The 12571-nt window shown below is 26.0% G+C and overlaps 2 protein-coding genes across 2 annotated transcripts; both read left to right on the plus strand.

Annotated features, from left to right (window-relative positions):
• Positions 1 to 3188: 3188 nt before the first annotated feature.
• On the plus strand, positions 3189 to 5573 carry LOC124957202. The gene is made up of 9 exons (XM_047514038.1): positions 3189 to 3359; positions 3478 to 3597; positions 3723 to 3840; positions 3915 to 4173; positions 4267 to 4392; positions 4503 to 4593; positions 4709 to 4854; positions 5222 to 5382; positions 5560 to 5573. The coding sequence occupies exons 1-9, from the start codon at positions 3189 to 3191 to the stop codon at positions 5571 to 5573; spliced, it is 1206 nt and encodes a 401-aa protein (XP_047369994.1).
• A 4467-nt stretch (positions 5574 to 10040) lies between these two features.
• Positions 10041 to 11195, plus strand: LOC124957203. The gene is made up of 4 exons (XM_047514039.1): positions 10041 to 10414; positions 10525 to 10644; positions 10748 to 10865; positions 10933 to 11195. Exons 1-4 carry the CDS (start codon positions 10244 to 10246, stop codon positions 11193 to 11195), a joined length of 672 nt encoding a protein of 223 aa, XP_047369995.1. The 5' UTR covers positions 10041 to 10243.
• Positions 11196 to 12571: the final 1376 nt, after the last annotated feature.

Raw genomic sequence — 12571 nt, forward strand, 5'->3', positions numbered from 1 at the left:
AAAATATAATAGTATTTTTTGTTGGAACGAAGATGTCTTTCGTTGCAATAGTATTGTAATAATTAAGTAAATGGATGATTATATATAAGTAATAATATATAATCCTTAAATGTATATATATATATATATATATATATATATAAATAATATATAATTATTATTAGTATATATTATCGGTTCTTATTTTATTGTTTAACAAGAAAAATTGTATTTTTTTTTCTTCTTTTTTTTTTTTTGAAATATTATTGTAATAATTAAATAAATACATATAAACAATTATAGTATATATATATATTATTAGTATATATTAATATATAATATATGTATTTAATATATATTAATATTTCAATATATATATATATATATATATATATATATATATATATATATAAATATTTATTTTTTTTTTTGTAATAGTGACAATTATAATATATTTCGAGACGATTGATAAAAATGGCGTGGCTACGTTCAATCTCGTTCAAAAAGAAAAGAAATATGATCGATTAAAAAAAAAAAAGAAAAAAAAAGAAAAAAAAAAAAAAAGGAAAAAAAATTGAATCCCTTTCAGGGCGTATATATATTAATCGTGAAAAATTAAAAAATTGTTCTTCTTTTCTTCCTAATACTTTTTCTATTTTCTTTTAATTATTTCCTTTATTTCATTCATACCGATCGTATCGATCAATCTTTTTTTTCTTCTTCTTTTCTTTTTTTTTTTTTTTTTTTTTTTACTTTCATCGTACAAGTATACACATGTAATATATATATATATATATATATATATATATATATATTTATACACACACACACATACCTGTATATGTAATATATATATATATATATGAGATAAATGAGAAATGGCGAGTAAACGAGAATGCGCTGTTTAATTAACTAAATGTAGCATGGTCAGATAAACGGCACGTATCGGCAATAAACTTAACGTTGCTAGAGAGCAACGTTACTGATAACGCTTCTATATCGTTACTGTTTCCTTTAGCATGGCTTTTATGCCAGTAGCAAAACTTTAGAACGTGGACATTACGCCTACATTCTATCGCCTCTACCGAGAAAGTACATACATATCTCGTAATGTGATCACATACGAAGCCATACAACCGTGACCACGTGCCTCCCTATGTATATATATATATATATGTGTACAAAGTTGAGAGAGAGAGAGTGTGTGTGTGTGTGTGTGTGTAGGAGAAAGATAGAACGATTTTGAGGAAGGATAAAATATTTTTTTATTACTATTCGATTACTTATATTTATTTCTATCTAATAAAACGATAGATTGAGATTATTTTCTTATAAAATTGTTTAAGTTCAAACGATAGGAATATAACGTTGAAGGATTTAATTAATTAAATGGATTATTATTATTTTGTTGAAATAAATGATACATCATTAGTCACGTACAAATTGACGAAATTAAATTACGAATTAATGAGATAATAAGTTCGGATTGATTAGGAATATATTATGTAAAAAATTATGTAATATATGATATCAATTATTTCTTTTTTTCTTTTTTTTTTTTTTTTTTTTTTTTTTTACAATTGTCAACTATCGTTCTATTCGCCATCGTTAAAGACGCTAAATGTCTTATCTCATTTTTCAGTTTTGATAATGAACAGTATGAGTAACGTGGAGAAATCTATTCGTGAATTTGTTTGCGAATGAAATATTGGATTATATATTTGCTTCGTAAAAAGATTTTTTAATACGTTTACATATACTATGATCGTCATTAATCGTCTTTTATGATAAATTTATTAATAGTTAATTTATTAATAGTTAATACTTATATCATTTTCATTCGCTATGATATTATTTAATTTGCAATAAATAATAAAGAAAGAAAATATATATTTGTATAGTTTTATACAAATAAATTTTTAATTATTATTTGTTTATTTTTCAAATACTAATTACACGTAAATATTTTTTTTTATCTACTTTTTATCTATTAAAAAGATCTTAACGTTACACATGTCCATTTGGAATTTTTAATAATTCCTTTAATTTTAATCCTTACTCATTGACAAATATATTTTTGAATTGATTAATCTTTAATAATATAATTGATAAAAAGAATTATTGTATTGTAATAATACTCAATAGAATAATATTTATGTAATAATGATTTTCTACAAAATTATAAAATATATGAATATTAATTATATATATATATATATATGAGTTGTATTTCAATGATAATATTTAAAACTTTGATAGATGATGAAGAATGATATCAAGTAAGAAATCATTATTCAAAACAATATATCGTGAATGTATAATTCAGTTCATAAAATTTGTTTTTCAATTTTCAGGAGAAAAAAGAAGATGTGTCCTGTTATAGATTAATCAGTAATCATTTTTTTTTTTTTTTCAGAATTCCTAATGAACAAAATTATTTTTCTATATCGTATAATAATTCTTTTTATTTAGAAATAATTTAATGATAGGTATCATTGCAGAAAGAAATTTTAGGATTTCATATAAAAAACGATCGATGATATTAAAAATTAAAAAAATATATGATATTGATATATAATTATTTAAACAATTTGAAATTTTCTTTAAAATGATATAACTATTGTCCTGAATATATTCCTTCATAAGATGTAAAATAATGTTTGTCCTGTTTTAAATGATTCAATCTGCATATTTGTTCGCCCGAACAAACGAACGATCGTTCGGAGAGATATTTAACATCGAACGATCATTTGTTATCACATTTGTTACCGTTCAAATGATAAGAATATTACGTTCACCCGTTAAGTACTAACACGAATTTTATTTTATTATCCTGAAGTCCAGAATACGTCTGTCACGTTCGAGTGACAAAAGTAAACTGCGGAAGAATGGGACGACAAGAAGGGGTAGATTCGCAAATCGCATGCGCTTGCGAGAGAAGGGATAGAATACTTTATAATGCAAAAATGGGGTAAGAAAATGAAGTAATTGTCGAGAAATGACACAGGTGTTTAATTGTATAATACTGACCGACAATATGAGAATGGTATAGAACATTATGAAAGTTTTATTATAGATTGCAAGATAATTTCTGAAGGTGTCTATCAAATTGAAATATTAAGAGATTACTAGATAGGGGATGATTAGAATAGTTAATGATTTTAGGCGAATGTAAGGGGGCTGAAGTTAGTCGGCGTTAGAAGGTCAGAATGGACGGAAGTATGATTTTCAAGGAGGAAGATTTTGTCAATAACGAGTATTACGTTTACAATCGTCTATTATTTAGACTCCTTGGATTATGGGAATATCAGACGTCGTATACAAAATTGATTTATGTTTGTTATATCAATATTAGTATAATTATTGGATTATCTGAAGAGGTACGTATCATAGACTTGATTAAAACACAATTATGTTATATTTATTGAATAATTAAAAATGTTTTCTAATTTTTTCTTTTATTAAATATAAATAATATAAAAGATTTTATACCTTCAGATTTATATATTATTCACATTAGAAAGAAAAATAGCATCATACGCTAAATTATTGGAAATTATTTTGCCTTCTTTATGCCACGGATCTTGTTATTATAATCTGCTAAGGAATGGTGTAATTGTTTGTAGCTCATTGAACATTTTTTTATATTATATGAATATATTTTTCTTTTTTTGCAAATTGCAAACGATATATTCGAGTGCCATTGTAATTATTAAAGTTGTACAAATAAGTGAAAGTTTCAGATGAAGAATATTCTTTATCGTATCAAATGTGACTGGAATCACGTAACGAATCAAACGGAATTGAAGATACTGAAAAACAATGCTCACTTAAGCAAAAAGTTGACGATTGTAATAGCAAGTCAGCAAAATAATTCAAACACGTTGTAAATTATTGTCCTATCAAAATTAATTACGTTAGTTTTTATCTTTTAGTTTGCTACTATCTGTATATTGCATTTTTGATGATTCCGTCTTGCTTAAGTAACATTCAATACTTTTTTGGCGCAATAAATAAAACAGAATTGATGTTACCAGTGCGTTTTGAATTTTATATGAAAAGTCAAATACACTATTATTTTCAACTTTCTCTTCAATACCAAAATATAATAATCTTTTGCACAGTGGGAGTTGCATACTATTCCATGTTCGTAGCAATGATACAGCATGCTTGTGCACTGTTTAACATCGTTGAGTAAGTAATCAATGTGAACGATATTTAATATGACGAAACAGTGAATCTGTCGATACGAAGTATGCAGCTTGTATTATCATTGTTTTATTATAGATTCAGAATAAATGAAAGATTTAAAAGAGAACCAAATTATTTCTGTTATGCCAATAGTAACGCCGAATTTGCCAAGGAAAAGGAGTGGCTGGTCGATATTATAATTTTTCATAATAACGCAAATCAGTCTGTATCCTATTTTACATTTCTATTTACACAATGTTTTAATTCTTTATACAATATTTCGATTGAAAAGTTTTAATTTTTACGATATTTTCTTTTTGATTTGTTTCAAGATTTGTTAATTTGATTAAACTGTTTTACGAGAAGACGAATCTGTTAGAGATGTTATTTTTGTCGATTTTTATCATGTTAGATTATTTTCATGTAAGATATTTCTTTTTCCTCATTTTTAAAATAAAAATGATTTTTAACTTTCAAATATATATTCTCAGCTTTGATAAAGAATTGAATAAGAATGAGAAATTGTTTTTTTTTTTAGATGTTTCAAATACTTTCTTTTAACATAAGTAAAACTGAAGGATTAAGAAATATTTGTTATATTGTCGTATCTCTGATCGTAGTATATACATATTTTTTTTTCGGACAAAAATTGATAGACCACAACAAGAACGTATTTGTAACACTGTAAGTATTTTTATTTGATTGGTATGAATTGTTCTATCAGTCCGGAATTTTGTCCGATTCTCATTGTATGTTGAATATCTCTCATAATAATTACTTATTATTTCATTCAATTCGAATGATACAAATATATTTATATTCTTTCCGACAAATTATCAGTACGGTCGGTAAACTCTAATGATAGTATGTTACATATTGAACGAAATAGCAAATATGATTCTTTTCATTTGGCTAAAAAAATATGACGGCTTTCTTCATATTTCACCAATCGGCACGAGTTTATATATGAATTCAATATAATTTTTCATATTTTATCCAATCCTGACTCATGAATATATGTTTTATGTAAGATCAATTATTTTCTTTTCAGCTGTCAAGTTCCGTTTTATTTGTTATCATTGAAAACACAGAAAATGCTACTTTTTTTGACAATGAAGAGCATGAGGGTATGCAATTTTTCCGTGCAGGGTGTAAATGATGTATCTTACGATATGTTTGCCTCGGTAATTGATTTTGAAGACTTAAATATATGTAATTTATGATTGGCAACCAAAAATTTATACTAATCGAAATATTTTTTAATAGTTAATGCGCTCGTCATTTTCTTTTGCTATGGTATTCTATAAAATGATGTGAATTTAATTGTCGAGATGTATGATGGTAAAAGATTATGTATTCTTCTGAAAATATAGTATTTTTGGTTTTTAGGTCAAAAACACTAAATATATCCAAGAAGTATTTTTTTGAATAGTTATATCCACATTTCTATATGTATGCGTGAGTATGTGTAGTATTTAATACTTGAAATCTAACAAATTTTAATCTCTTCATAACGACAAAATATATTCTCAAATTGATTACTTCAGGAAAATAATTAATGGAAAAGAGTTTTGTTTAATTGAATCTTGAAAAATTAATAATTCTATATTTCATATATATATATGTATAGGCTATTAGGGACTGCTTTTTTTCATCATCCGACATCCTTATTTTAATTTTTTGAATTTTTTTTTTTGATAAAAAAGTATAATCTTTAACAGCTGCATGAATCGCTAAATATTATTTCATAATAAATGTACGAATTAATGACTTTTTTTATTATCTTTTCTTTTTTTCTATGAAAGATCTAGAAGGGAAAATAAACCGAAAACATAGTTGAAGAATTACATAAAAAAAAAAAAAAAAAAAACATTTTATGGATGGTCTTGAAATCTTGCGAAAAATATAATCTTTATAAAAACAACTCTACAATATATAATCCGACATTCACCTTGAAATAGTTTAACAATTGTCCTTAACAATTCTTTCATAAAATCAAAAATAACGTTGTCCTGTTTTTATTGACTCACCGTGTTTATTATTTTGGCCTAGCAAAACGAACGATCGTTACGATATGTATTTAACATCGAACGATCACTTGTTATCACACTTATTACCGTACAAATGATAAAAATATAACGTTGATGTGTTAAATGCTGACACATATTCTTTTTTGCTAAAGTTCAGGATACGTCTGTTGCGTTCGACTGAGAAAGTTAAACTGCGAGAGAATAGGACGGCAAGAAGGGGTAGATTCGCAAAGCGCATGCGCCTGCGAGAGAAGGGATGGAGTACTTTATAATGCAAAGTTGGGGTAAGAAAATGAAGTAATTGTCGGGAAATGACACAGGTGTTTAATTGTATAATACTGGCCAACAATATGAGAATGGTATAGAACATTGTGAAAGTTTTATTATAGATTGCAAGATAATTTCTGAAGGTGTCTATCAAATTGAATTATTAAGAGATTACTAGATAGGGGATGATTAGAATAGTTAATGATTTTAAGCGAATGTAAGGGGGCTGAAGCTAGTCGGCGTTAGAAAGTCAGAATGGACGGAAGTATGATTTTCAAGGAGGAAGATTTTGTCAATAATGAGTATTACGTTTACAATCGTCTATTATTTAGACTCCTTGGATTATGGGAATATCAGACGTCGTATACAAAATTGATTTATGTTTGTTATATCAATATTAGTATAATTATTGGATTATCTGAAGAGGTACGTATCATAGACTTGATTAACACACAATTATGTTATATTTATTGAATAATTAAAAATGTTTTCTAATTTTTTTTTTATTAAATATAAATAATATAAAAGATTTTATACCTTCAGATTTATATATTATTCACATTAGAAAGAAAAATAGCATCATACGCTAAATTATTGGAAATTATTTTGCCTTCTTTATGCCACGGATCTTGTTATTATAATCTGCTAAGGAATGGTGTAATTGTTTGTAGCTCATTGAACATTTTTTTATATTATATGAATATATTTTTCTTTTTTTGCAAATTGCAAACGATATATTCGAGTGCCATTGTAATTATTAAAGTTGTACAAATAAGTGAAAGTTTCAGATGAAGAATATTCTTTATCGTATCAAATGTGACTGGAACTACATAACGAATCAAACGGAATTGAAGATACTGAAAAACAATGCTCACTTAAGCAAAAAGTTGACGATTGTAATAGCAAGTCAGCAAAATAATTCAAACACGTTGTAAATTATTGTCCTATCAAAATCAATTACGTTAGTTTTTATCTTTTAGTTTGCTACTATCTGTATATTGCATTTTTGATGATTCCGTCTTGCTTAAGTAACATTCAATACTTTTTTGGCGCAATAAATAAAACAGAATTGATGTTACCAGTGCGGTTTGAATTTTATATGAAAAGTCAAATACACTATTATTTTCAACTTTCTCTTCAATATCAAATTATAATCATTTTTTGCACAGTAGGAGTTGCATACTATTCCATGTTCGCAGCAGTTATACAGCATGCTTGTGCACTGTTTAACATCGTTGAGTAAGTAATCAATGTGAACGACATTTAATATGACGAAACAGTGAATCTATCAATACGAAGTATGCAGATTGTATTATCATTGTTTTATTATAGATTCAGAATAAATGAAAGATTTAAAGAAGAACTAAATTATTACTGTTATGCCAATAGTAACGCTGAATTTGCCAAGGAAAAGGAGTGGCTGGTCGATATTATAATTTTTTATAATAACGCAAATCAGTCTGTATCCTATTTTACATTTCTATGTGCAGAATGTTTTAATTCTTTATAGAATATTTCGATTGAAAAGTTTAAATTTTTACGATATTTTCTTCTTGATTTGTTTCAAGATTTGTTAATTTGATTAAACTGTTTTACGAGAAGATGAATTTGTTTGAGATGTTATTGATGTCGATTTTTATCATGTTAGATTATTTTCATGTAAGATATTTCTTTTTCCTCATTTTTAAAATAAAAATGATTTTTAACTTTCAAATATATATTCTCAGCTTTGATAAAGAATTGAATAAGAATGAGAAATTGTTTTTTTTTTTTTAGATATTTCAAATACTTTCTTTTAACATAAATAAAACTGAAGAATTAAGAAATATTAGTTGTATTGTCGTATCTCTAATCGTAGTATATACTTATTTTTTTTTCGGACAAAAATTGATAGACCACAACAAGAACGTATTTGTAACACTGTAAGTATTTTTATTTGATTGGTATGAATTTTTCTAGCAGTCCGTAATTTTGTCCGATTCTCATTGTATGTTGAATATATAATAATTACTTATATTTCTCATAATAATTACTTATTATTTCATTCAATTCGAATGATACAAATATATTTATATTCTTACAATGACAGTATGTTACATATTGAAGGAAATAGCAAATATGATTCTTTTCATTTGGCTAAGAAAATATGACGAGTTTCTTCATATTTCACCTATCGGCACGAGTTTATATATCAATTCAATATAATTTTACATATTTTATTCTATCCTGACTCATGAATATATGTTTTATGTAAGATCAATTATTTTATTTTCAGCTGTCAAGTTCCGTTCTATTTGTTATCATTGAAAACACAGAAAATGTTACTTTTTTTGACAATGAAGAGCATGAGGGTATTCAATTTATCCGTGCAGGGTTTAAATGATATATCTTACGACATGTTTGCCTCGGTAATTGATTTTGAATACGTAAATATATGTAATCTATGATTGGCACCGAAAAATTTATACTAATCGAAATATTTTTTAATAGTTAATGCGCTCGTCATTTTCTTTTGCTATGGTATTTTATAAAATGATATGAATTTAATTGTCGAGATGTATGATGGTAAAAGATTATGTATTCTTCTGAAAATATAGTATATTTGGTTTTTAGATCAAAAACACTAAATATATCCAAGAAGAATTTTTTTGAATAGTTATATCCATATTTCTATATGTATGCTTGAGTATGTGTAGTATTTAGTACTTGAAATCTAACAAATTTTAATCTCTTCATAACGACAAAATAAATTCTCAAATTGATTATTTCAGGAAAAGAATTAATGGAAAAGAGTTATGTTTAAATGAAACTTGAAAAATTAATAATTCTATATTTCATATATATATATGTATAGGCTATTAGAGACTGCTTTTTTTCATCATCCGACATCCTTATTCTAATTTTTTGAATTTTTTTTTTGTGATAGAAAAGTATAATCTTTAACAGCTGCATGAATCAATAAATATTATTTCATAATAAATGTACGAATTAATGACTTTTTTTATTATCTTTTCTTTTTTTCTATGAAAGATCTAGAAGGGAAAATAAACCGAAAACATAGTTGAAGAATTACATAAAAAAAAAAAAAAAAAAACATTTTTTGGATGGTCTTGAAATCTTGCGAAAAATATAATCTTTATAAAAACAACTCTACAATATATAATCCGACATTCACCTTGAAATAGTTTAACAATTGTCCTTAACAATTCTTTCATAAAATCAAAAATAACGTTGTCCTGTTTTTATTGACTCACCGTGTATATTATTTTGGCCTAGCAAAACGAACGATCGTTACGATATGTATTTAACATCGAACGATCACTTGTTATCACACTTATTACCGTACAAGTGATAAAAATATAACGTTGATGTGTTAAATGCTGACACATATTCTTTTTTGCTAAAGTTCAGGATACGTCTGTTGCGTTCGACTGAGAAAGTTAAACTGCGAGAGAATAGGATGGCAAGAAGGGGTAGATTCGCAAAGCGCATGCGCTTGCGAGAGAAGGGATGGAGTACTTTATAATGCAAAGTTGGGGTAAGAAAATGAAATAATTGTCGAGAAATGACACAGGTGTTTAATTGTATAATACTGGCCAACAATATGAGAATGGTATAGAACATTGTGAAAGTTTTATTATAGATTGCAAGATAATTTCTGAAGGTGTCTATCAAATTGAATTATTAAGAGATTACTAGATAGGGGATGATTAGAATAGTTAATGATGTTAGGCGAATGTAAGGGGGCTGAAGCTAGTCGGCGTTAGAAGGTCAGAATGGACGGAAGTATGATTTTCAATGAGGAAGATTTTGTCAATAACGAGTATTACGTTTACAATCGTCTATTATTTAGACTCCTTGGATTATGGGAATATCAGACATCGTTTAAGAAGCTGATTTACGTTTGGTTTATTAATATTTTGTTAATTATTGGATTATCTGAAGAGGTAAGTTTCGTAGACTCAATTATATTATATTTAACGTATGAATAATTTAATTAATGTCTTTTATTTTTTTTTAATAAATATGAATAATATGGAAGATTTTGTATCTTTAGATTTATATACTGTATTCGTCAAAACGAAAAATAGGAATCTACGCCAAATTATTGGAAACTATTTTGCCCGCTTTATGTTTCGGTTGTTGTTATTACAATCTTCTAAGGAATGGCGTAATTGTCCGTAGCTCAATTGAAGAACTTATATATTTTCTTTTATGAAAATTATATTTACATGTTCTATCGTAAGTAACAAATTTGTAGAATTAAATTCAAATTTCAGATGCAGAAAATTCTTAATCGTATCAAATGCGACTGGGATGATATAACGAATAAACCGGAATTGGAGATATTAAAAAAATATGCCCAATTAAGCAAAAAGTTGACGATTGTGATAGCAAGTCAGGAAAATAATTCAAACAAATCTTTATCCCATAAAAATCTATTATACATATTTTTATCTTTTAGTCTCCTTCTATTTGTATATTGGCTTGTTGATGTTTCCATCTTGGATAGTTAATATTCGATATATTTTTGGTGGATTAAATAGAACAGAATTGATTTTTCCACTACGTTATGAATTTCATATGAATAGTCATATGCTTTACTACTTTCAATTTTTTCTTCAATGCCTATTTATAATTGCCCTTTGCACTATAGGTATTGCTAATTATTCAATGTTTGTAGTAGTAATACAACACGCTTGTGCACTGTTTAATATCGTCGAGTGAGTTATCAATATGAACGATATTTAATATTATGGAACAGCGAATCTATCAATTTGAAATATGCAGCTTTTATTATCATTGATTTATTGTAGATTGAGAGTTAATGAAAGATTTCAAACAGAATCAAATTATTTTTGTTATGCCAATAGTAATACCGAATTGGCCAAGGAAAAGAAGTGGCTGGTTGATATTATAATTTTTTATAATAACGCAAATGAGTTTGTATCCTACTTTATATGTCCATGTATACGATGTTTTAATTCTTTGTACAATATGTCGATTGAAAAGTTTTAATATTGCGATATTTCCCTTCTGAATTTTTTTTCCAGATTTGTCAATTTGATTAAACAATTTTACGAGAAGATGCATCTATTCGAGGCGTTATTGGCGTCGATCTTCGTCATGTTAGATTATTTTTATGTAAAATATTTCTTCTTTCTTTTTTTCAAAATAAAAATGGCATTTAACTTTCAAATATTTTCTATGCTTTGACAAATAATCGAATAAGAATGAGAAATTGTTTATTTCTTTTTTTTTTTTTTTTTTTTTTTTTTTTTAGATATTTCAGATACTTTCTTTCAAGCTGAATGAAATTGATGAATTAACAAATATTTGTTACATTGTCGGATCTCTCTTCGTAATATATACTTACTTTTTTCTCGGACAAAAATTGATAGAGCACAGCAACAACGTATTCGTAATACTGTAGGTACATTTATTTGGTTGATACGAATAGTTTTTGTGATTCTGTAATTTTGTACAATTTTCATTTCATGTTAAATATGTAATTACATTTTATATCATTAATTGGAATGATACAAATATGTTTAATTCTTTTCTGTCAAATTCTCAGTACGTTCGGAAAATTTCAATGACAGCAAGTTGTTGGATTGAACGAAATATCGAACGTAATTTTTTTTAAATTGGCGAAGAAATTTATTGTTTTGCTTTATATTTAATTTAATAATTTTTTTTTTTTTTTTTGTATTTTATCCAATCATGATCTATGAATACATGTATTATGTAAGATCAATTATTTTCTTTCCAGCTGTCAAGTCCCGTTTTATTTGTTATCATTGAAAACACAGAAAATATTACTTTTTTTGATAATGAGAAGCATGAGATTATGTAATTTATCCGTGGAGGGTGTAAAAGACATATCCCACGATATGTTTGCCTCGGTAATTGATTTTTAATACTTATATAATATATATATATATATATATATATATATATATATATATATATATATATATATGTAGTTTATGATTATGTCACAATTATTTTATACTAATCGAAATATTTTTTAATAGTTAATGCGTTCTTCGTTCTCTTTCGCCATGATATTCTATAAAATGCAATGAATTTAAGATTCTATG

This window comes from Vespa velutina, chromosome 25 (genome assembly GCF_912470025.1).
Source record: "Vespa velutina chromosome 25, iVesVel2.1, whole genome shotgun sequence".
Lineage (NCBI taxonomy): Eukaryota > Metazoa > Arthropoda > Insecta > Hymenoptera > Vespidae > Vespa > Vespa velutina.